General features: G+C 41.4%; 1 protein-coding gene across 1 annotated transcript in view; it reads left to right on the top strand.

Moving 5' to 3' along the window:
• The window catches only part of fbxl17 (F-box and leucine-rich repeat protein 17), a 376,795-nt gene extending 354,093 nt beyond the window's left edge, over positions 1-22,702 (top strand). Inside the window, exons 9-10 of the mRNA XM_062998260.1 lie at positions 6,853-6,995; positions 22,185-22,702. Of these exons, the coding sequence (XP_062854330.1) occupies positions 6,853-6,995; positions 22,185-22,322 (281 nt within the window). The 3' untranslated portion in view covers positions 22,323-22,702. The remainder of the gene's footprint in view (positions 1-6,852; positions 6,996-22,184) is intronic.
• Positions 22,703-24,759: the final 2,057 nt, after the last annotated feature.

Here is a 24,759-nt window from a genome sequence, read left to right as displayed (position 1 = left end):
TGGATGGATGAATAGATGGATTGATGGATTAATAGATGGATTAATAGATGGATGGATGTTTAGTGTGACATAACATCTGGATATTTACAAGAATACAGATTAGATAGATAGATAGATGGATGGATGGATGGATGGATGGATGGATGGATGGATGGATGGATGGATGGATTAATAGATAGATAGATAGATTTACAAGTTACAAATCGAGTTACAAGGTATGACTGTATTTATTTGGCACTCAACATAGTCCCGGTTTTTCATGTTGGCCCTCTCTGTGATTGAGTTTGACACCTCTGCCTTTAATAGCTATTGTGAGGGGAAAATTCATTCTTTTTCCATATTGTACACACACACTGTGCGCTAACGTGCTGCGTTATCATTCTGCAGAAATGTTCGCTTCTGCCTGCGAGGCTGTAGCATCGTCCAGACCTATCGGACCGTGGCGGTACAAACCAGTGCAAGCTGTGTGTGAGGATTGGGAAACAACGTGTGTGTGTGTGTGTGTGTGTGTTGAGAACAAAAGGAGCCCCGGAGCGAAGATGTGAAGCAGATTCCCGTTAGAAAAGAGCTCACCTCCCCCCCGGATGAGTGCATCAAAGCCATCAAGTCAATCTGCTTGATGGCTGAGTGGGATGAGAGTGGACAGAGGCTCGTACCAGCTCATACGCTTTGGCATGTAAAGTGGACGTAAAGGCCCGCATCACAGTGTGATCCCTGCAGAGCGAAACCTGAGACGTGCTCGCACAAGAAAGGGAAGAGTAGCGTCTTCTGGGGTTTAAACTAGATCCAGGTTTTTTCTGTTCATACCACTCTGGAGAATCGGCATCAGCTGAACTGATTCACTAGTGTACAAAACGTGAAGTATGTTTGTGTCCTCTTACTGCAATAGACTGACCAGATATTAGTACCCAGGACCAGGGTCCAGACAGACTCGGGTCCAGCTATAGAAGCATATTTAGGTTGTAACCAAGGCTGGGCAGAATATCTCAAATATCGATATACACCGATCAGCCATAACATTAAAACCACCTCCTTGTTTCTACACTCACTGTCCATTTTATCAGCTCCACTTAGAAGCACTTTGTAGTTCTACAATTACTGACTGTAGTCCATCTGTTTCTCTGCATGCTTTGTTAGCCCCCTTTTATGCTGTTCTTCAATGGTCAGGACCCCCACAGAGCAGGTATTATTTAGGTGGTGGATCATTCTCAGCACTACAGTGACACTGACATGGTGGTGGTGTGTTAGTGTGTGTTGTGCTGGTATGAGTGGATCAGACACAGCAATGCTGATGGACTTTTTAAACACCTCACTGTCCCTGCTGGACTGAGAATAGTCCACCAACCAAATATATCCAGCCAAGAGCGCCCCGTGGGCAGCGTCCTGTGACCACTGATGAAGGTCTAGAAGATGATCGACTCAAACAGCAGCAATAGATGAGCGATCGTCTCTGACTTTACATCTACAAGGTGGAACAACTAGGTAGGAGTGTTTAATAGAGTAAACAGTGAGTGGACACGGTATTTAAAAACTCCAGCAGCGCTGCTGTGTCTGATCCACTCATACCAGCACAGTATATAACACACCATTCCTGTTCTGTGAGCTTGTGTGGAATACAACTTGTTGAGCTGTTGTTGCTCGTAGACATTGGCTTTTACATGTTAACACTGGGTGAGGCTTTTAAAATACCACATTGTAGAATCACATCAGCCAAATCTTGCACTAGCATACAGTACAGTCCTTTTACTGTAATAAGATATTTAGTTGAGAATTTAGTTAGATATTTATTTAATAAGATATTTTAGATATTTAGTGATGTTAGTCAATCACTGTTTGACTGGTGTGGAATCTTTAAATATTGTGCTGATGATGGAAATGTATATTAGGGCTTATTTCTACTATAAAACCCTCGCTGATTTATTATTCTGGTTAGAACGAATTAGTCCGAAAAAGGGGATTTGAACTCAATCCAAATAGCTTCTGTAAAAATTGAATTACTGTCCATCGTTCCCCTTTGTATCAGACAGCCCCCCCCCCCCCCCCCCCTCCCCCCACACACACACACACACACACACACTCACACACTTTGCTTTTGCATTACACTATTGGTGCAACTCTGTGCCAGTGCTGAGCTTTTAAAAATGAATTTCCGACTGCACAAAGCAGCAAAACTTTTAATACCGGGGCACTACAACTCACCATCATTCAAATTTCCTTCTCAATCAGTACATTTTGACTCGTCTGACTCGACAATACCTCTGAGGTTGATCCTGACGTTTGAGTGCCCAAAGATTTTTAATTGGCCACCATCACTCTCCAGTGCCCCCCGTCTCATATCGTTTGTAGCAGACGAGCACCTGATAATTCAGTCCACGTCATGATCTTATACACCGACCAGGCATAACATTATGAGCACTGATTATCTCTTCATCACGGCACCTGTTAGTGGGGGGGGTATATTAGGCAGCAAGTGACATTTTATCCTCAAAGTTGATGTTAGAAGCAGGAAAAATGGACGAGCGTGAGGATCTGAGCGAGTTTGACGAGGGCCAGATTGTGATGGCTAGACGACTGGGTCAGAGCATCTCCAAAACTGCAGCTCTTGTGGGGTGTTCCCGGTCTGCAGTGGTCAGTATCTATCAAAAGTGGTCCAAGGAAGGAACAGTGGTAAACCGGCGACAGGGTCATTGATGCACATGGGGAGTGAAGGCTGGCTCATGTAGTCCGATCCAACAGACGAGCTACTGTAGCTCAAATTGCTGAAGAAGTTAATGCTGGTTCTGATAGAAAGGTGTCAGAATACACAGAACATCAGTTATAGGGCTGTTTTGGCAGCAAAAGGGGGACCAACAGAATATTAGGAAGGTGGTCATAATGTTATGCCTGATCGGTGTAAATCAAGCTTGTTCTTGATTATAAGTCCATCCACAAGTCTGGTCATAAAACTGCCTCTAATGTTGACATGTGGGTGCTTCATTATAACATAACGTGCAGGTCTGAATGTGATTCTGTTGTTCTGTTGTTGTTCTGGCTGTCCTGTAAGCTCATTATCTTCCTTCAGGAGATTCTCAGCAGGGATTTTTGTCAACACTGAAATAAGAATTAAATTTTATAAATAATTAATTGTCATTGTATGAATAAATTGTGAAAATAATTGTATATCTATATAGATAGATGATAGATAGACAAATAGATAGATAGACATATAGATAGATAGATAGATAGATAGATAGATAGATAGATAGATAGATAGATAGATAGACATAGACAGACAGACAGACAGACAGACAGATAATATATACAGTCAGACAGAGAGACAGACAGACAGACAGACATTTAGACAGACATAGACAGACAGACATTTAGACAGACAGACCCAATGGAAATTATTGAATCTTGAATAAACATGTTTCTTTCAGGCCCTTTTTGAAGGTAGTTGATCTGTAACAGAAGACAGATTCATTTACACTCTTGTGCATTTCCAGCTGAATGAAACTCGAATGAAACTATTCACTTCTGTAGTGTAGATGGTAGTGTTCTGAATTACCAGCCGTGCAGTAATTTAAGAGAGAGAGAGAGAGCTGGTCATGACTCAGTAATCCTCTCTCTCTCTCTCTCTCTCTCTCTCTCTCTCTCTCCTCTGGGTTCTCTGATGTGACTCAGCACTAATGAGAGTCGAGCGGATTTTACTCTCCAGAGAAGACACCCCTGCGCCTTCTGACTTGATTTTTGCTGAATGTTTTCTTGTGTTTTGTGTCCATAACAGCCTCTGCTCGCCTGGGAAGGGTTTCCATTAGATTTTGGAGAGTCTATGAAAAGAGTAGGAGTAGGATGAGAAGGTCTGGCTCAACTTCTGGGTGTTTAGTGGGATTGAAGTCAGGGCTCTTTGCAGGTCAACTTTTGTTCTTTGTTGCCCAGGGGAAAGGTCCTTCCCTAAACTGTTTTTTGATTGCGATGGATTGGCACCCTGTTCAGGGTGTTCCTGCCTTGTGGGTAACTTGTGTGTCTTGCCATTCCTCATTCGTTTTACGTTTACTCAATGTAGTAAAAATCTATCAGCTCTCTTTTGTGTCTATAACAGCCTCCACTCCTCTGGGAAGAATGTTTAGTTTTGGAAGATCTCTGAAAATTAGAACCTATTTAGTCAAAAGAACAGGAGCCGATATAGGATGAGGAGACTCATCTTCTGGGTGTTCAGTGAGGTTAAGGGCTCTGTGCAGGCCACTAAACTTCCTCCAAATAATCAAACGTGTTCTTTGTTGCCCAGGGAAAAGGTCCTTCCCTATATTATTTGTTGTATATAACTAATTTGGCTGCAGTGATTTGGCATGTGGGACTTATCTTTATTCAGGAACTCCTTTTTCTGAGGCAAAAAGTCCTACTATACCTCCAAATTCTTCATCCTCACAGAAATGAGGTTAAAGAGGGTCGTACACCGTCCCACCCGTAGATGTTTACCAGAGGTGTGTGTGTGTGTGTGTGTGTGTGTGTGTGTGTTTAAGGTGGTCTGTAGGAAGTAAATCTGTCATCTCAAAAATTTGCTCTGACCGTGACCCTTGCCGTAAATGCCCCAGCTCACACACACACACACACACACACACACACAGGCGTGTACACATGCCTAATGATGGATGTGCTTCGCCTAATTGAACCTCAGGTATACGTACACACGGGTGTGTCTGCTTGCACAAAGCACAGCAGACCTAAATCTGGAACTGCACCTCCATTCAGTCTCACTTATCACACACACAGACCAGCTTCTGAAGAAAAGCTTTTGGGGCATGGCGATAAATTAGGCTTGTTGACCATCCACACACACACACACACACACACACACACACACCCACACACACACACTTTCTAACTATCTCAACAGCACTGATATTCCCATGACTTGATCATCTCTGCTGTTTCTTTCTCTAGTGAACAGAATTGTTCAGCTCTGCTTACAGAAACTCTACATCTAGATACGTTCATTTCAGCTGCTGCTTTTAAGGATTTAATTAACAGCAAATTTAATGATACTTAGATGTGATGTTTTTATCTTCTCTTTTTCACCGCTGTCTATCTCTCTTTTATCTGTCTGTCTGTCTGTCTGTCTATCTATATGTCTGTCTATCTATCACTCTGTTTGCTTGTATATATATATGTTTATAGTCTGTCTGTCTGTCTATCTATCTATCTATCTATCTATCTATCTATCTATCTATCTATCTATCTATCTATCTATCATCTGTCTGTCTGTCTATCTATCTATCGTGTCTATATGTCTATCCGTGGGTCTGTCTGTCTATATATCTATCTAATGCCCTGCCTGGTTAAATAAAGGTTAATTAAATAAAATAAGTAGTTATTGATTTCAGATGATTTGAGTCACGTTCATTTATGAAATCAGCCATGTAAAATAAATAGAATAGAATTAGTTTGGTAAAGGCTCTTTACCATTCCAGCATGGCTGTGCACACCTGAGTTTGGTGTGAAGGAACTCCATTCCCATTCATTGTGAGCCAGACAGACCCATTGCTTGCTGGTGTAAATGTAGAGCAATCACGGTCGTATGTGTCTGTATGTCTGAGGTGACGGGTTTATGAGCTGCACTTCTTACTTCACTGAAAACCGAATTGTACTGAAACTTCACTCTGTGTCTCGAATCTTACACCAGGCATGAAATATTGGGTAAAAATGAAGACGATATTAGAAAAGATTCATCTCAGCATGATATTTGAGCAGGATTTTGCAATTTGGTACATTGTGTACATGCCTTAAGCAGGTCTGTCTGAAAACCTACTGATCTCTCTACATAGACGCATCTTACATCATCTTACACTCCAAGAGGGCATGTCTAAATTCTTAGATTCCTTAAAATGCTCCTACTGAGTCGCCTTAATTCTGAGCGATAATCTGACTGAATAACGAGGGAGCGTCTGACGCTTACTCAGCGCTGAAGGAAACGCAGTGCGGCACGACTTTTCTCACAAAAAACTACAAACATGGCGAACGGATGTTGAGCAACAGAGTTCTTTCAAATGTAAATAAATTCTCATTGATGTTTATTTTGTATAAAGGTGCACACGTGTCGTTTATTTGTAAATCTGGGCTCGTCAGGGTCAGTTTAACCGTTTTCGGTACACGGAGGGAGACGTTAGCTGGCGTGCTAGCGGGTCTGAGGCTAACTGTGTTAGTTTAGTAAGCTAAAACTGCGATGACGTAATCACCGTAATCACTGTATAAGTAGTGCGTCTAAATGATCTGCCTCATGAGTTGATGTCTATCTATCTGCCTGTCTGTCCATCTGTCTGTCTGTCTATCTATCTGTTTGTATATCTGTCTGTCTGTCTATTTATGTATGTATCTGTCTGTCTGTCTATCTTTATATCTATCTATCTGTCTGTCTGTTGATCTGTCTGTCTGTCTATATCTCTATTATCTGGCTATCTATCTGTCTGTCCGTCAGTCTGTCCATTCGGCTGTTTGTGTCTATCTCTCTATTATCTGGCTATCTGTCTGTCTGTCTTTCTATTTGTCTGTTTGTCTGTCTATCTGTCTGTCTCTATCTATCTGTCTGTCTGTCTGTCTGTCTGTCTGTCTGTCTGTCTGTCTGTCTATCTATCTATCTATCTATCTATCTATCTATCTATCTATCTATCTATCTATCTATCTATTATCTGGCTATGTCTTATTAGAATCCTCTCTACTGAGGCAGCTGATCAGGTAGGCAGCAAGGCAGCTCACCTGGTTTTCAGACAGACCCAATGTTTATGTGACGATATACTGAGTTCTGTTTCCATATATTGAGGCATCTGTTGAAAGCCTATGCTAAAATCCTCTCTCTTTCTCTCTCTCTGTGTCCAGCACTGATAGCCATTGGCCAGTATAGCAGCACCATCGAGACGGTGGACGCCGGTTGGTGTAAAGAAATCACCGACCAAGGAGCCACCCAGATCGCCAAGAGCAGCAAGTCCCTGCGCTACCTGGGCCTGATGAGGTGTGATAAGGTGGGTTCATTAGCTCCGAGCAGCACTGATCGATGAGGTTTAAAAATAAACAAGTATTCGACTGGCGGGGCGTCTGGCGAGCGAATTCATCATGCGGCGCACGCGCTTACAGTCGGATCCTCACAAGGACGCCGGGAAGCGTCTCAAACAGACTAAACAAAAGGAAAACAAAGGGACAGACAAAACAACTCAGCAAAATAAGAACTGGGAAAATACATGCTGTGCATGATATGATCGAACCAGAACATCACATCCAGAATTACTAGGGTTAATATGGCATTGCCATTGCTGCTATAATAGAATCCACCTTTCTGAGGAGGATAGATATTGGAACATGACTGTGAGGATTATTTCTATTAGCTAAGAGCATCAGAGGGATAAAAAAGAAAGCCAACACAGCAGAATCCTACTGTATGAGGCATCATTATCATTTTATTTAACTTATCTGATCATAATACAGTCCCATGTAATCATGAATCCTCCACCGTACTTCACAGTTGGCACTATGCAGGTCAGTCGCACTGTCAGATAGTGAAGCATTTATAATTTCAGAGTCCAATGGCGGTGTGCTTTACACCACTGTAGCCATCATTTGGTAATGCACATCTAATGCTTGTGTGAGGCAGCTTAGCCATGAACAATTTCCAATGAGGCTAGATTTTGGAACATGACTGTGAGGATTATTTCTATTCAGCCAACAGCATTGGTGAGGTAAAGCACTGATATAAGGATGATGAGGTCACGGTTGAGCCTGTATTTCACTTTAAATCAGAGGTTTTAGATAGCGCAAAAGTCAATGAATTTGCAAATTGTTTTCTTATGATTCTCAAAACAAGCACGGCCCTTCCCTAAACTGTTGCTACCGGGTTAAAAGCCAACACATCAGAACCCTAATGTATACTCTATATTTTCACTCATATAATCATAATACAGACCAATGCCATGATGAATCCTCCACCGTACTTCACAGTCAGTACTACGGATGATGCCAGGGTTCTAAATTTGCCTTCCACTGTCAGAATAGAATAGAAACTTTGTTATTGTACATGGTACAACAAAATACTGTGTGGTACTTCTCAACATAAATGAATCAACAGCAACAATGAAAAACAACACACAGTGACATACAGTCAATAATAATAGCAGCATATAAAGATCGAGGTACAAAGCGGCAAAAATGAGGTGCACAATGTGCGAGTTCTCAAGTTTGGGTGGGGGTGTACCAGAGATGGGGAGTCGCACGTAAGTCGCACACACAGCGACTTCAGACTCGACTCGGACTCATTTCAAATGACTCGGACTCGACTCGTGACTCGCAAAAAATGACTTGTGGACAACAAAAGTCAGCAGCATTAGTTACGTGTGACAATTATGCATATACAGTGTATCACAAAAGTGAGTACACCCCTCACATTTCTGCAGATATTTAAGTATATCTTTTCATGGGACAACACTGACAAAATGACACTTTGACACAATGAAAAGTAGTCTGTGTGCAGCTTATATAACAGTGTAAATTTATTCTTCCCTCAAAATAACTCAATATACAGCCATTAATATCTAAACCACCGGCAACAAAAGTGAGTACACCCCTTAGTGAAAGTTCCTGAAGTGTCAATATTTTGTGTGGCCACCATTATTTTCCAGAACTGCCTTAACTCTCCTGGGCATGGAGTTTACCAGAGCTTCACAGGTTGCCACTGGAATGCTTTTCCACTCCTCCATGACGACATCACGGAGCTGGCGGATATTCGAGACTTTGCGCTCCTCCACCTTCCGCTTGAGGATGCCCCAAAGATGTTCTATTGGGTTTAGGTCTGGAGACATGCTTGGCCAGTCCATCACCTTTACCCTCAGCCTCTTCAATAAAGCAGTGGTCGTCTTAGAGGTGTGTTTGGGGTCATTATCATGCTGGAACACTGCCCTGCGACCCAGTATCCGGAGGAAGGGGATCATGCTCTGCTTCAGTATTTCACAGTACATATTGGAGTTCATGTGTCCCTCAATAAAATGTAACTCCCCAACACTTGCTGCACCCATGCAGCCCCAGACCATGGCATTCCCACCACCATGCTTGACTGTAGGCATGACACACTTATCTTTGTACTCCTCACCTGATTGCCGCCACACATGCTTGAGACCATCTGAACCAAACAAATTAATCTTGGTCTCATCAGACCATAGGACATGGTTCCAGTAATCCATGTCCTTTGTTGACATGTCTTCAGAAAACTGTTTGCGGGCTTTCTTGTGTAGAGACTTCAGAAGAGGCTTCCTTCTGGGGTGACAGCCATGCAGACCAATTTGATGTAGTGTGCGGCGTATGGTCTGAGCACTGACAGGCTGACCCCCCACCTTTTCAATCTCTGCAGCAATGCTGACAGCACTCCTGCGCCTATCTTTCAAAGACAGCAGTTGGATGTGACGCTGAGCACGTGCACTCAGCTTCTTTGGACGACCAACGCGAGGTCTGTTCTGAGTGGACCCTGCTCTTTTAAAACGCTGGATGATCTTGGCCACTGTGCTGCAGCTCAGTTTCAGGGTGTTGGCAATCTTCATGTAGCGCAACAATTCATCTTTTAAGATCCTCAGAGAGTTCTTTGCCATGAGGTGCCATGTTGGAACTTTCAGTGACCAGTATGAGAGAGTGTGAGAGCTGTACTACTAAATTGAACACACCTGCTCCCTATGCAAACCTGAGACCTAGTAACACTAACAAATCACATGACATTTTGGAGGGAAAATGACAAGCAGTGCTCAATTTGGACATTTAGGGGTGTAGTCTCTTAGGGGTGTACTCACTTTTGTTGCCGGTGGTTTAGACATTAATGGCTGTATATTGAGTTATTTTGAGGGAAGAATAAATTTACACTGTTATATAAGCTGCACACAGACTACTTTTCATTGTGTCAAAGTGTCATTTTGTCAGTGTTGTCCCATGAAAAGATATACTTAAATATCTGCAGAAATGTGAGGGGTGTACTTACTTTTGTGATACACTGTATATATATATGATCTGACATCATTCTGATCATGTCGTTTTCTGCTCTCTAATAATAATAACGCTCCGGACATCTTAACCCGCAACGCACACAATGGGTAAATGATCCAGCCAGCTTCCAGCATAGTGATGAAGATTCGCTCCCTACTCCCTCTTTTGGATTGGAATCTCACTTACAGTGGTGGAATACCCTACGTAGTGCACTTCACAGTAACAGATAATGTGAATGGAACGCTCCTACAGAATTGGCGCTAATGATTGTAAGAACCGCTTTCTGAACCAATCAGAGCTTCTGATTGTAATTGTTAGTAAGAAATGCTGTTATTTGCATGTATTTAGTTTGCAGCGTCACACAGATGACGTGGTAATGAAACGCTTGATCGGCTTTCTAACGAGTTCCTGTTTTACTTCACAACCGAGAAAAGTTTGAAGGTTTTTAATTATAAGCACATTAACAAACTAACGGATTATATTCCTAAGTAAAACGGCAACATACAGTCGCTAATCTGTTGTTGTTTTTTATCTAAACTCACATATTTATGTTTATTTTTATGCTACATTTCCAATGTGTTTTGTGTAGATTATATTGACTCGTGACTTGACTCTGACTCTAGCCTAAAGACTTGTGACTTTACACAAACTCTAGTCTAAAGACTTGTGACTTGACTCGGACTCTAGCCTAAAGACTCGTGACTTGACTCGGACTTTAGCCTAAAGACTCGTGACTTGACTCGGACTCTAGCCTAAAGACTCGTGACTTGACTTGGACTCTAGCCTAAAGACTCGTGACTTGACTCGGACTCTAGCCTAAAGACTCGTGACTTGACTCGGACTGTAGCCTAAAGACTCGTGACTTGACTTGGACTCTAGCCTAAAGACTCGTGACTTGACTCGGACTCTAGCCTAAAGACTTGTGACTTGACTCGGACTCTAGTCTAAAGACTCGTGACTTGACTCAAACTCTAGTCTAAAGACTCGTGACTTGACTCGGACTCTAGCCTAAAGACTCGTGACTTGACTCGGACTCTAGCCTAAAGACTGGTGACATGACTCGGACTCTAGCCTAAAGACTCGTGACTTGACTCGGACTTTAGCCTAAAGACTCGTGACTTGACTCGGACTCTAGCCTAAAGACTCGTGACTTGACTCGGACTCTAGCCTAAAGACTCGTGACTTGACTCGGACTCTAGCCTAAAGACTCGTGACTTGACTCAAACTCTAGTCTAAAGACTTGTGACTTGACTCGGACTCTAGTCTAAAGACTTGTGACTTGACTCGGACTCTAGCCTAAAGACTCGTGACTTGACTCGGACTCTAGCCTAAAGACTCGTGACTTGACTCTGACTCGTATTTTGTGACTTGTGAACATCTCTGATTCAAACCCATTATGAGGCATAAACTCGGGGAATTGTGCTGTTAGCTGGAGCCACTTAGTCCTGGTGCTGTAATGTGATGGTGTACAAATATTCCAGGTGAGAACAAATTCACCAAATTAAACAAATATAAAAATGATTGCTTTGCTTCTCTCATCTAACAAGTCCCTTATTCATTCATATAAACAATAAGTTGCAGTCGAACATGCGTTTCATGTGTAATGTCTAAATGATATTTCCCAGATTGAAAGGTAATATAATTATAATCTCCCTCCTATTGTTCACTCGTGCTGTCGAGACAAGATGAGATTCTTCTCTGCAAATGAAATATCGTTTTACATAAACATTTAATATTGAACTGAACTGAAATGTATTTTTATTGCCTGGATTGATTGTATAAGTTTGTCCCCAGTTTAAAAGTTTATTTTTTAAAGCTCCGTCCCTCTGTACTTCTTGCCTCTGAGGTTCTGCACCATTTACATAACCGTGGTCCCGTGACAAATTAAATTACTCTGTTAAATTACCTTCCTGCCCAGCTAATGCACCAGTGCTTTCATAATCTTATTTGTATGTTTGATGCTGCGGTTGCTTTTGGGCTGCAGCAGATAGAAAGAAAATGCTGTTATCCCAAACCTGAACGTTGTACTTTGACAGAAGGAATCATGGGACGGATTTACTAATGTTTTTAAATACCGTAGAACTAGGTTGTGATTGTGATCAAGGCTTAAACGGATTAAAGTCAGTGTTCTGACTTTACAAATGGACAAATGGATTCGCTTAAAGACCTATTTGTTTTAAAATACATCTGTAATTTTTTTTTCTTATGCCGGTCGGATATTAGTGGACAACTGTGTGTTTAATAATGTCCAGCATGTTTTACCTAGCAAATTCTGTCTGCTTTATCAGAGGAGATTAAAAGGACAAACCTGGCAACCCAAGAAAGCAAGCGATCAGTCTTAACTGTAACTTGGCAATTTACTTTAGTAAATAGGAATCCAAAGAAACATACTACCCATTAACCCTACTCAGGAAAAACCTGGCAACCTAAAAAAAAGCAAGCGATTAAATGCATAAATGAATAGCAACTATAGGCCCAAAGTACTTATGTTGTAATAAAAGGATGACCAACAGATATTGCTAGCATATGACATTGTTAGACACACACACACACATATACACCAACCGGGCATAACATTATGACCACTGACAGGTGAAGTGAATAACACTGATTATCTCTTCATCACGGCACCTGTTAGTGGGGGGGATATATTAGGCAGCAAGTGAACATTTTATCCTCAAAGTTGATGTTAGAAGCAGGAAAAATGGACGAGCGTGAGGATCTGAGTGAGCTTGACGAGGACCAGATTGTGATGGCCAGACGACCGGGTCAGAGCATCTCCAAAACTGCAGCTCTTGTGGCGTGTTCCCGGTCTGCAGTGGTCAGTATCTATCAAAAGCGATCCAAGGAAGGAACAGTAGTAAACCGGCGACAGGGTCATGGGTGGCCAAGGCTCAGTGATGCACGTGGGGAGCGAAGGCTGGTCCGTGTGGTCCGATCCAACAGACGATCTACTGTAGCTCAAACTGCTGAAGAAGTTAATGCTGGTTCTGATAGAAAGGTGTCAGAATACACAGAGCAGCACAGTTGCAGGGCTGTTTTGACAGCAAAAGGGGGACCAACACAATATTAGGAAGATGGTCAAAATGTTATATACACTTTATTTTAAAAAAATGTATATAATTATTTCATATGTACATAAAAATACTAATACTAATAATGCGGCCACATCACATATATTTAACCCCTACATAATATTGCTGATCGGATGTATGAGTAAACCACTGGAAACTCAATAATAACTCATAGTTTGCTTTAGCTGTGATGCAGCTACGGTGAAAACTCAGAAGCTGCTCACAAAATCTGATAGAGGAGATCATGTCATTGCACCAAGAAGTGGGTATAAGTAGATTTATAAGACCTAACATTTCTAGAGACACTACTAGGAGTTTGTTCAGAAGATCCAAACTTACAGTGCAGCAGTAAACCTGCCTGGCTGTGGGTAAAAGTCTAAAATTTCAGTCCCAATTTTGATTTGTAACCGTTTGCACTATATAGCAGAACTCTGCAGGCCTGTGGTTTCTGGTCAAGAGTGACCATTAAGGGGTGGTCTTATGGTTGCCACTGACACATCAGGTCATCCTCTAAGTTATTCTGTGTCCTGTTGAGACCTCCGGATAAATTGTTGGACTTTCTCTCACGTCCAGGTAGGTTTGGGTCGTCCAGACGTGACTCCAGGAATGATTAAGGTGACTTTTGGTGGGTATAAGAATCGTGTTTTGTAATCATGTCGTAACCCAACTAAAACACTTCACTTCCTCAAAATCAAGGATTTTAAATTTTTTTTACCTCACACAGTTCCACACGTCTGCTCTGTTTTAACAGCATCACCGCAGTGTGAGCCATCAGTCTAAAATCAGCCGGCGTGTTTTTCTAGTAAGAGTAGATGCCCACCGTATCACAGAGTTATGACTAGAACATGCCCTTTAAAATAATACTGAATGAAATGATTGCTCGTGTGGACTTTTTTACCTGCTGATTTAAAACGATCCACACACCCAGAGTCTCACCTCGATCAGACTCCACATCTGTAGTAAAAACAGGGAAAGAAAATGAGAAACACGGAGGCCAATCGGTACCTAAATCAGGTCTCTGGGAACTCAGACAGTAACAGATATCATGTGCAGATCTGTTAGCTGAGAGGTGAGGACAGTCACTTACAGTGTATCACAAAAGTGAGTACACCCCTCACATTTCTGCAAATATTTCATTATATCTTTTCATGGGACAACACTATAGACATGAAACTTGGATATAACTTAGAGTAGTCAGTGTACAGCTTGTATAGCAGTGTAGATTTACTGTCTTCTGAAAATAACTCAACACACAGCCATTAATGACTAAATAGCTGGCAACATAAGTGAGTACACCCCACAGTGAACATGTCCAAATTGTGCCCAAATGTGTCGTTGTCCCTCCCTGGTGTCATGTGTCAAGGTCCCAGGTGTAAATGGGGAGCAGGGCTGTTAAATTTGGTGTTTTGGGTACAATTCTCTCATACTGGCCACTGGATATTCAACATGGCACCTCATGGCAAAGAACTCTCTGAGGATGTGAGAAATAGAATTGTTGCTCTCCACAAAGATGGCCTGGGCTATAAGAAGATTGCTAACACCCTGAAACTGAGCTACAGCATGGTGGCCAAGGTCATACAGCGGTTTTCCAGGACAGGTTCCACTCGGAACAGGCTTCGCCAGGGTCGACCAAAGAAGTTGAGTCCACATGTTCGGCGTCATATCCAGAGGTTGGCTTTAAAAAATAGACACATGAGTGCTGCCAGCATTGCTGCAGAGGTTGAAGACGTGGGAGGTCAGCCTGTCAGTGCTCAGACCATACGCCGCACACTGCATCAACTCGGTCTGCATGGTCGTCATCCCAGAAGGAAGCTGACGCACAAGAAAGCCAGCAAACAGTTTGCTGAAGACAAGCAGTCCAAGAACATGGATTACTGGAATACCCTGTGGTCTGACGAGACCAAGATAAACTTGTTTGGCTCAGATGGTGTCTAGCATGTGTGGCGGCGCCCTGGTGAGAAGTACCAAGACAACTGTATCTTGCCTACAGTCAAGCTTGGTGGTAGTAGCATCATGGTCTTGGGCTGCATGAGTGTTGCTGGCACTGGGGAGCTGCAGTTCATTGAGGGAAACATGAATTCCAACATGTACTGTGACATTCTGAAACAGAGCATGATCCCCTCCCTTCGAAAACTGGGCCTCATGGCAGTTTTCCAACAGGATAACGACCCCAAACACAACCTCCAAGATGACAACTGCCTTGCTGAGGAAGCTGAAGGTAAAGGTGATGGACTAAACCCAATTGAGCACCTGTGGCGCATCCTCAAGTGGAAGGTGGAGGAGTTCAAGGTGTCTAACATCCACCAGCTCCGTGATGTCATCATGGAGGAGTGGAAGAGGATTCCAGTAGCAACCTGTGCAGCTCTGGTGAATTCCATGCCCAGGAGGGTTAAGGCAGTGCTGGATAATAATGGTGGTCACACAAAATATTGACACTTTGGGCACAATTTGGACATGTTCACTGTGGGGTGTACTCACTTATGTTGCCAGCTATTTAGACATTAATGGCTGTGTGTTGAGTTATTTTCAGAAGACAGTAAATCTACACTGCTATACAAGCTGTACACTGACTACTCTAAGTTATATCCAAGTTTTATTTCTATAGTGTTGTCCCATGAAAAGATATAATGAAATATTTGCAGAAATGTGAGGGGTGTACTCACTTTTGTGATACACTGTACATGCAACATTATTATTGGTGTTATAATAATAATAATATTAATAATAATAACGATAATAATATACTAATGATAATAATAATAGTAATGATATAAAAATAATAATAATAATAATAATTATTATTATTATATAATAGTAATATTAATAATAATAATATATTGATGCTAATAATAATATAATAGTAATAATAAAATAATGATAATATAATAGTAAAAAAATATTAAAAATACAATATAATATAATTATGATCTTAATAATAATAGAAAAAAAAATAATAATAATAACAAAAGTGAAAATAATAATAATATAATGTTAATAATGATAATAATATAATAGTAATAATAATAATAATTATTATTATTATTATAAAATAATAATAATAATAATAATATAATGATAATAATAATAATAATATTATAATAATAATAATAAAATAATGATAATAATAATAGTAACAATAATAAAATAATAATAATAATAGTAATAATAATAATAAAATAATAATATAATAATAATAATAACAATAATACAAAGATAAAATAATAATAATAATAATAATAGTAATAATAATAATAACAATGATAATAGTAGTAATATTAATAATAATAATAATATTAGTATTAATAATAATAGTAGTAGTAGTAGTAGTAATATTAATAATAATAATAGTAATATTAATAATACTACTACTACTACTACTACTACTTCTACTACTACTACTACTAATAATAATAATAATAATAATAATAATAATTTAGTATTAATTTAATTTACCATTTCCACAGTTTCTTTATATAATAAGTGAACATATTTATCTGATCTATAGAGAGGAGTGATTTCACACTGCACTGTGTATAATGTCCCTGTAAAATGGCAAAACGTTTACAACTGTTACTTAAACATGTTTATAATTTTGTAGATTTTAGTTCAATTTAATTTCCGTATGGCTTCTCTACAATTGTTGTCCTTAATTTAGCACAGACGCCCCTCTTTGTTTACCAAATTGGCAGTTAACTCTCATTAAAGCTTTCTAACAGGCTAAATCTGTGTTCATACTAATAACAACAATATGAGGCAGTTTCCGGGTCCATTCTGTGTGGAGTTTGCATGTTCTCCCCGTGAGATGAGGTGAATTGGAGATACAAAATTATGTATGACTTAAACTAAGCTTACTAAGCTTGTAGCCTGTAGCCTCATTGGTGCGGGTCTGGGCTGCAGCCCTTATAGCCCACCGGATTACAGCAGCTCCTCCGTTCATCCACATATACATTCCACACGAGTCTAAACCCTAAAACTCACCAGCATCGTTTCTTTATTGTCATGGCTTGAGTCGGCACGTGTCTTTGAGTTGGTCAGTTTTTGGTTTGACCTGTATTTAGAGCTTATTATGGACAGTATATATCGGTATCTGTAACAACAAAAGCTCTGAAGCTCATTTAGCTTTCTGAGTACTGAAAAATGACATTTTTATTTAAATAACTGTCATTACAGTTCTTTATGGGACCACAAACATCTGTCCAGCGTGCTGCGGTCACTTTTAATTCAGAATGCTTTTAATTTTACCATCAGAGGTTAAACGTCATGATTCAGGAATCTCGTGTATCAGTCTGGGTCAGACATTCTTCCCAGTAAAACACACCAGCACGTTTCCCAGCATGTGATGTCAGCGCTCCGTGTTCTGTTTACCGCATTTCACTCCACACACACTGTCTTATATCTCTCGCTGATTTAAATGATCATTTAGGACTGAAAATGTTACCACGGTATAAAATACTGATGCCATAAAACAGAAATCCTCTTTACTTCATGGCGTGAGTCTCAGATTCGATCAGGGTACCGTCACGCTCTTCCAGACCGCATCGTCGTCTCTGCTCAACTTTCAGTCGCTCGTTATCAAACTCACAGTGACACGTTTCAGCGTTTTACGGCCGCGGTCCGGGCGAGTCCGGGCAGCTTTAGGGTGTTATAAATCTCCGTGTTTATGCAAAGCCGCCTCTGTGTCCCTCTCAAACTCAAAGACGCCGTTTAAGCATCAAGAGAAATCTGTTTGGCGGGGGACTTTAGACAAAAATATAGCCCCGTTCTGTTTAAGCGTCCATCTGTTTTCTTTCTGAGGGAGTTAGAACAGATAAAGACTGATCATTTTACTTTGTATATTAACCATATTGTAGCTGTGAGCAGCGTATGTTTTAGATAAATAACAATCTGTTGATTTTATTTTAGTTCTCTTGTGCTCTAAAAGTATCTAAAGCTTTAAAAGTATAAACATTTGATGCGGTTTAATCTTTATTTTTCAAAGTATTGATCACTTTTACCCCTTTTTTAGTCATGTTTCTCTTTTGCATGGCTGAAAAAGAGAAGAAGAGGAACCTTTATTGTCATTATACTTGCATACAACAAAATTTAGTGTGACACTCTTCATAAAAGATAAAAGAAAAAGGATTAACATTACATTTGGATATTTACAAATGATGAACCAGTACAAGGTCCTGGGTTCGATCCCCAGGTGGGGAGGTCCGGGTCCTTTCTGTGTGAAGTTTGCATGTTCTCCCCGTGTCTGTGTGGGTTTCCTCCGGGAGCTCCGGTTTCCTCCCACAGTCCAAAGACGTGGGTACACAAGATTCATCAGGTCAAGTCTTTAATGTCAAACACAGTTATGGACAATTTTGTATCTCTAGTTCACCTCACTTGCATGTTTTTGGACTGTGGGAGGAAACCGGAGCTCCCGGAGGAAACCCACACAGACACGGGGAGAACATGCAAACTCCACACAGAAAGGACCCGGACCGTTCCACCTGGGGATGGAACCAAGGACCTTCTTGCTTTAAGGCGACAGTGCTACCCACCCAGCCATCGTGCCGCCCCCAAAAAATGATTGTGAGGTTTGAGGAGACAGAACGTTGGTATAATTCTTTAAATTCATGTTAAAAAAAACTTCCTATAAATGAATAAATGCTTTTATAGCAATAATAAATAAAGACAAGCTCTGACAGCGCTCAGGTGGTACAGCGGTAAAAGTACTCTAGCCTGCAACTCCTGAGATCTGTTGCCTCACAGCAAGAAGGTCCTGGGTTCGATCCCCAGGTGGGGCGCTCCGGGTCCTTTCTGTGTGGAGTTTGCATGTTCTCCCCGTGTCCGCATGGTGTTTCCTCTGGGTGCTCCGGTTTCCTCCCACAGTCCAAAGACATGCAAGTGAGGTGAACTAGAGATAAAAATTGTCCATGACTGTGTTTGAAATAACTTCATGAACTGATGAATCTTGTGTAATGAGTAACTACCGTTCCTGTCATGAATGTAACCAAAAGTGTAAAACATGACGTTAAAATCCTAATAAACAAACAAACAAACAAACAACTCCTGAGATCTGGGGGTCCAGGGTTCGTATCTCAGGCATCTACCAACAACATGACTGGCTATGTCTGAGGCTGGGGCTTGAGGTGGCCCAAACAGCCTGGGCATTGTCAGTGCGCTCTCAGTGTAGGTCCAAAGCCCGGATAGAAATTGAAGTCAGGAAGGGTATCCGACAAAAAAAACGGTCTTAAATCTGGTAACCGACCTCTGAGCATACGTGAGCAGCCAAAAGAAATACAAAAATAATAATAAAAAATGAAATCAAGCTCTGTGTTACAGCCGAGGTTCTGAAATATGGATGTGAAGTTCGGGTGTCCGCATACATTCGGCAGGCGCACGATTTCATTCCTGACATTCAACAGAAACAGGAACAGACTTTTCTGTGTTAGCAGAAACAGGAAAACGAATGAATAAATAAATGAAGAAATGAGCAAATAAATGATGAAGTAACGTACGCGGGACGTGATCGAGCGCTTTAATGACGCGCGTGAACTAAAGCAGAGGCCTGTACACGTTACGCTACGGTTTGCTTAACATCACCGGCACCGACAAGCCTGCACCCTCTGAATAACGGCGCGTGTACGGCGGGACCCGGAGAGAAGACAGACGCGTTCATTGTTAGTCGAGATAATTAACCTCGTCCTCCGAGGCAACGAGTCGAAACAACTTTCCACCCTTAACTTTCATCATGTGCAATGTCAACAGCGTGGCGTCCGGGTTATAAATGAACGAGCCGAACCCCGGGAGAGATCCTGTAGTTGTTCTTTATTATAGACGGTCATGAATCTTTAAAAATGGATATGGAATAAGTCGAGGCTTAAAATGCTTTTCAGTGTAGATAATGTTTCTGATCTTTGTGCTAATAAACACTAGACAGTAGTTTAATGTAAAGAAATAAAAGTTAAAATGTAGTTGTTAAGCATTAAAAACCACCTCCTTGTTTCTACACTCACTGTCCATTTTATCAGCTCCACTTACCATATAGAAGCACTTTGTAGTTCTACAATTACTGACTGTAGTCCATCTGTTTCTCTGCATGCTTTGTTAGCCCCCTTTCATGTTGTTCTTCAATGGTCAGGACCACCACAGAGCAGAGCAGGTATTATTTAGGTGGTGGATCATTCTCAGCACTGCAGTGACACTGACATGGTGGTGGTGTGTTAGTGTGTGTTGTGCTGGTATGAGTGGATCAGACACATCAGCCCTGCTGGAGTTTTTAAACACCTCACTGTCCCTGCTGGACTGAGAATAGTCCACCAACCAAAAATATTCAGCCAACAGCGCCCCGTGGGCAGCGTCCTTTGACCACTGATGAAGGTCTAGAAGATGACCGACTCAAACAGCAGCAATAGATGAGCGATTGTCTCATCAATGACTTTACATCTACAAGGTGGATCAACTAGGTAGGAGTTTCTAATAGAGTGGACAGTGAGTGGACACAGTATTTAAAAACTTCAGCAGCGCTGCTGTGTCTGATCCACTCATACCAGCACAACACACACTAACACACCACCACCATGTCAGTGTCACTGAGTGTTCCTCACCCCATACTGATTTCCCAACAGGTCAGTGGAAGCTTCAGTTCTTTAAATAAACAACAACACATGAGCATATATAATTTCATAGTGAAATTATACAAGAACTAGTTTTAGTGTTCCTTAATAAACTTTGATTGCTAGTGTTTGGTAAATCACAGACTCGGTGTGTAAACTCGCGGCTACAGACGCTCCACAGATTGATGTTTTTAATCTCTCACACATATCTAACAGATGATTCGTCGAGGCTCTTCTCCTTACGCTTGTTCATTTTAATCCCCGGATCAGAGGCCGGCTTAATCTTGTTTGACAAGCGGTGGATGGCCGTGGTCGGCGCCAAATCTAATCTGGAGTAAAAAGTGTGGCACCTATGGTGCCGTAGCTGCCAAACAAATTCAATCCTGAAGACGCCAATATCTTTCCATATAAATTATTCATCCCGGCCAGATGTACAGTACGCCCAGCCAAGTCACACTGGAATGATGCATTGCTCAATCGTTATTCTATTTTATATTCCACTCCGGCCCACATTTTTATGACACGCTGGATTAAAAACTGGATTTTTATGGAAAACTAAAGTTAAAACTAAAACTAACTAAACATTTTTAAAATAAAATAATTCATCAAAATGTTAAATGAAAAGAAACACAGACATTCACAATTAAGTAATAAATTAAGTTTTGTTATCATAGGGAGTACTTCTGGTCATATTGTAGCTCAATGCAAGGACGGAGCCATGAACTGAACACTGGGGGGGGGGGGGGGGGGGGGGGTAGTAGTAGTAGTAGTAGTAGTAATAATAATAGTAATAATAATAATAATAATAATAATAATAATAATAATAGTAATATCAATAGTAATAATATTTAATAATAGTAATAATAATAATAATAGTAATAATAATAATAATGGTAATAATAATAATAGTAATAATAATAATAATAATAATAATAATAATAATAATAATAATAATTTAATCTTAGCTGTACTTACACAATCAGTGAAGCTTATTTTTGTACCAAGAATGGCAGGAATCCCAGATGTTCAATTCGGTGGGTCGCCTCACAGCAAGAAAGTCCTGGGTTCAATTCCCAGGTGGAGCGGTCCGGGTCCTTTCTTTGTGGAGTTTGCATGTTCTCCCCGTGTCTGTGTGGGTTTCCTCCTGGAGCTCCGGTTTCCTCCCACAGTACAAAGGCATGCAGTCATGTTAATAGGAGATACATAATTGTACTTAGATGTGTACGTGTGTGTGTGTCCTGTGATGGACTGGCTACTAGTTTGGGGTGTTTTCTGGGTGTTTTGGCCAAGGAATCAGACCCACAGCGACCCTGACCAGGATAAAGCGGTGGTAAAGCAGACAGTGATGATGAATGATGCTTGTGATTATCTGATTGTTGGAATGGTGCATCCTACGACTCTTCGTTCTTCAATCTGATTAAAAAACATCCATTTTTGGGCGTGGCAGGACCAGCCGTACCGTCCAATAAGAACGATTAATTGTTGCTTTGTCGTGTGTACAGAACGTGTCCTGACGCTGGTTGCTCTTGTGTGTCTCCAGGTGAACGAGGAGACCGTGGAGAGACTGGTGCTGCAGTACCCACACATCGTGTTCAGCACGGTGATGCAGGACTGTAAGCGCACCCTGGAGAGAGCCTATCAGATGGGCTGGAGCCCCAACACCTCCACTACGTCCTAGCCAACACCCCCATACATGTCCTCATGTAAACTTAGACCTAAACCTAAACATCTACACGATCATGGCAGTTCTGGTGAACCTTTGTTTGCCTTCCTGGTTCACATCACGGCGTTAGGATTTAATCAGCATTAGGATCCATCAGTTTGCTTTTCTTTTAATATTATTATTATATTTTGTTTTGTTTAGAAATTAATGATTAGAAGCAAATTATTACTGCATTACCCACTTTAGTCTGAAACGTTCTCACACACATCTTTCTGGAACATGATCAGATCAGAGACGATTTATTTAATTGTTATTGATATCTGAAAAATAATTCCTTTATAAGGTTTATTGCTTTCATTTTTCATTATCATAGAACAAGTACTGTATTGTGGTAGGGTTTTATTGTAGTAAAATTCTATATTTTAGCTTCCCCCAATAAATAAAAATAGATAAAAAGTGATAATGGATCTAAAATCTGGTTTATGCTTCAAATCATCAACAGCCTTTCTAATATTTTATACCATATGGACTAAAGCATGCGCACACCTGATAATTAGCCTGTTAAAATCCCATTTTAAATCCCTAGGCGTTAAGCCGGAGTCTCCCCATCCTTTTTTTGCAGCTACGACAGCCTTGACTCTGATTCATGCCGAACGTGTTTACTGGGGTTGTGGTCAGGGCTCTGGGCAGGCCGCTGGAGTTTCTCCAGTCTCACCATACTCATCAGAATGGACTTTGTTGGAACAGGACTGAACTACAATGTTTCCAATCTGGTGCCACAATGTGGAAACCAATTCATTTTATATAATGCATTTAATCACCTGTTAGCCGTGGGTGTGGGTGTGGGCGTGGCCGAAATTCCTGAAAAGCCAATAATTGAGTCACATATTGGATGTGAAGACTTCCGCATGACTGACCTAAAGGATCCAGAGATAAAATAAAGTACAGTGGACAGTGGTGGCCCAGTGGGTAAAGCTTTGGGCTGTCAACTGACAGGTTGAGAGTTTGAATCCCAGCTCTGCCATGTGGCTACTGTTGGGCCCTTTAGCAAGGCCCTACGACCCCAGACAAGCTGGGATATGAGGCACAATTATTTTGTTGTACTGTACATGTGACCCTGAATTAAGGCCCACTATTGCCAAAGTGCCACTATTGGACTCCTGAGCAAGGCCCTTAACCCTGAAATAACTCCCACTATCACCAAAGTACAACAGTTGGACTCTTGACCAAGGCCCTTATACCTAGATTCAGGCCCACTATCACCAAAGTACAACTGTTGGACTCTTGAGCAAGGCCCTTAACCCTGCAATAAGCCCCACTACCGTCAAAGTGCCACTGTTGGACTCCTGAGCAAGGCCCTTAACCCTGACATAAGTCCCACTATCGCCAAAGTACAACTGTTGGACTCCTGGGCAAGGCGGTTATCTCTAAATTAAGCCCCACTATCACCATAGTGCCACTGTTGGACTCCTGAGCAAGGCTCTTAGCCCTGAAATAAACCCCATTGTCCCCAAAGTGCCATTGTTGGACTTCTGAGCAAGGCTCTTAACCCTGAATTAAGCCACACTATTGTCGAAGTGCAACTGTTGGACTCCTGAGCAAGGCTCTTTCACCTGAATTAAGCCCCACTGTCCCCAAAGTGCCACTGTTGGACTCCTTAGCAAGGACTTTAACTCTGAAATAAGCCCTATTGTCCCCAAAGTACCACTGTTGGACTCCTGAGCAAGAACCTTAACCCTGAATTAAGCCACACTATTGTCGAAGTGCAACTGTTGGACTCCTGAGCAAGGCTCTTTCACCTGAATCAAGCCCCATTATCGCCAAAGTGCAACTGTTGGACTCCTGAGCAAGAACCTTAACCCTGAATTAAGCCCCATTATCGCCAAAGTGCCACTGTTGGACTCCTGAGCAAGAACCTTAACCCTGAATTAAGCCCCATTATCGCCAAAGTGCCACTGTTGGACTCCTGAGCAAGGCCTTTAACTCTGAAATAAGCCCAATTGTCCCCAAAGTACCACTGTTGGACTCCTGAGCAAGAACCTTAACCCTGAATTAAGCCCCATTATCGCCAAAGTGCCACTGTTGGACTCCTGAGCAAGGCCCTTAACCCTGAAATAAGCCCAATTGTCCCCAAAGTACCACTGTGGGACTCCTTAGCAAGGCCCTTAACCCTGAATTAAGCCCCACTATTGCCAAAGTGCCACTGTTGGACTCCTGAGCAAGGCCCTTAACCCTGAATTAAGCCCCACTATCAACAAAGTACAACAGTTTGACTCCTGGGCAAGGCGTTTAACCCTGGAATAAGCCCCATTGTCCCCAAATTACCACTGTTGGACCCTTGAGCAAGGCCCCTAACCCTGAATTAACTCCCATTATCACAAAAATACAACAGTTTGACTCCTGGGCAAGGCGTTTAACCCTGGAATAAGCCCCATTGTCCCCAAATTACCAC

Source organism: Trichomycterus rosablanca, chromosome 7 (assembly GCF_030014385.1).
Source record: "Trichomycterus rosablanca isolate fTriRos1 chromosome 7, fTriRos1.hap1, whole genome shotgun sequence".
Classification (NCBI taxonomy): Eukaryota; Metazoa; Chordata; class Actinopteri; order Siluriformes; family Trichomycteridae; genus Trichomycterus; species Trichomycterus rosablanca.
This window is presented reverse-complemented; position numbering and strand designations above follow the sequence as displayed.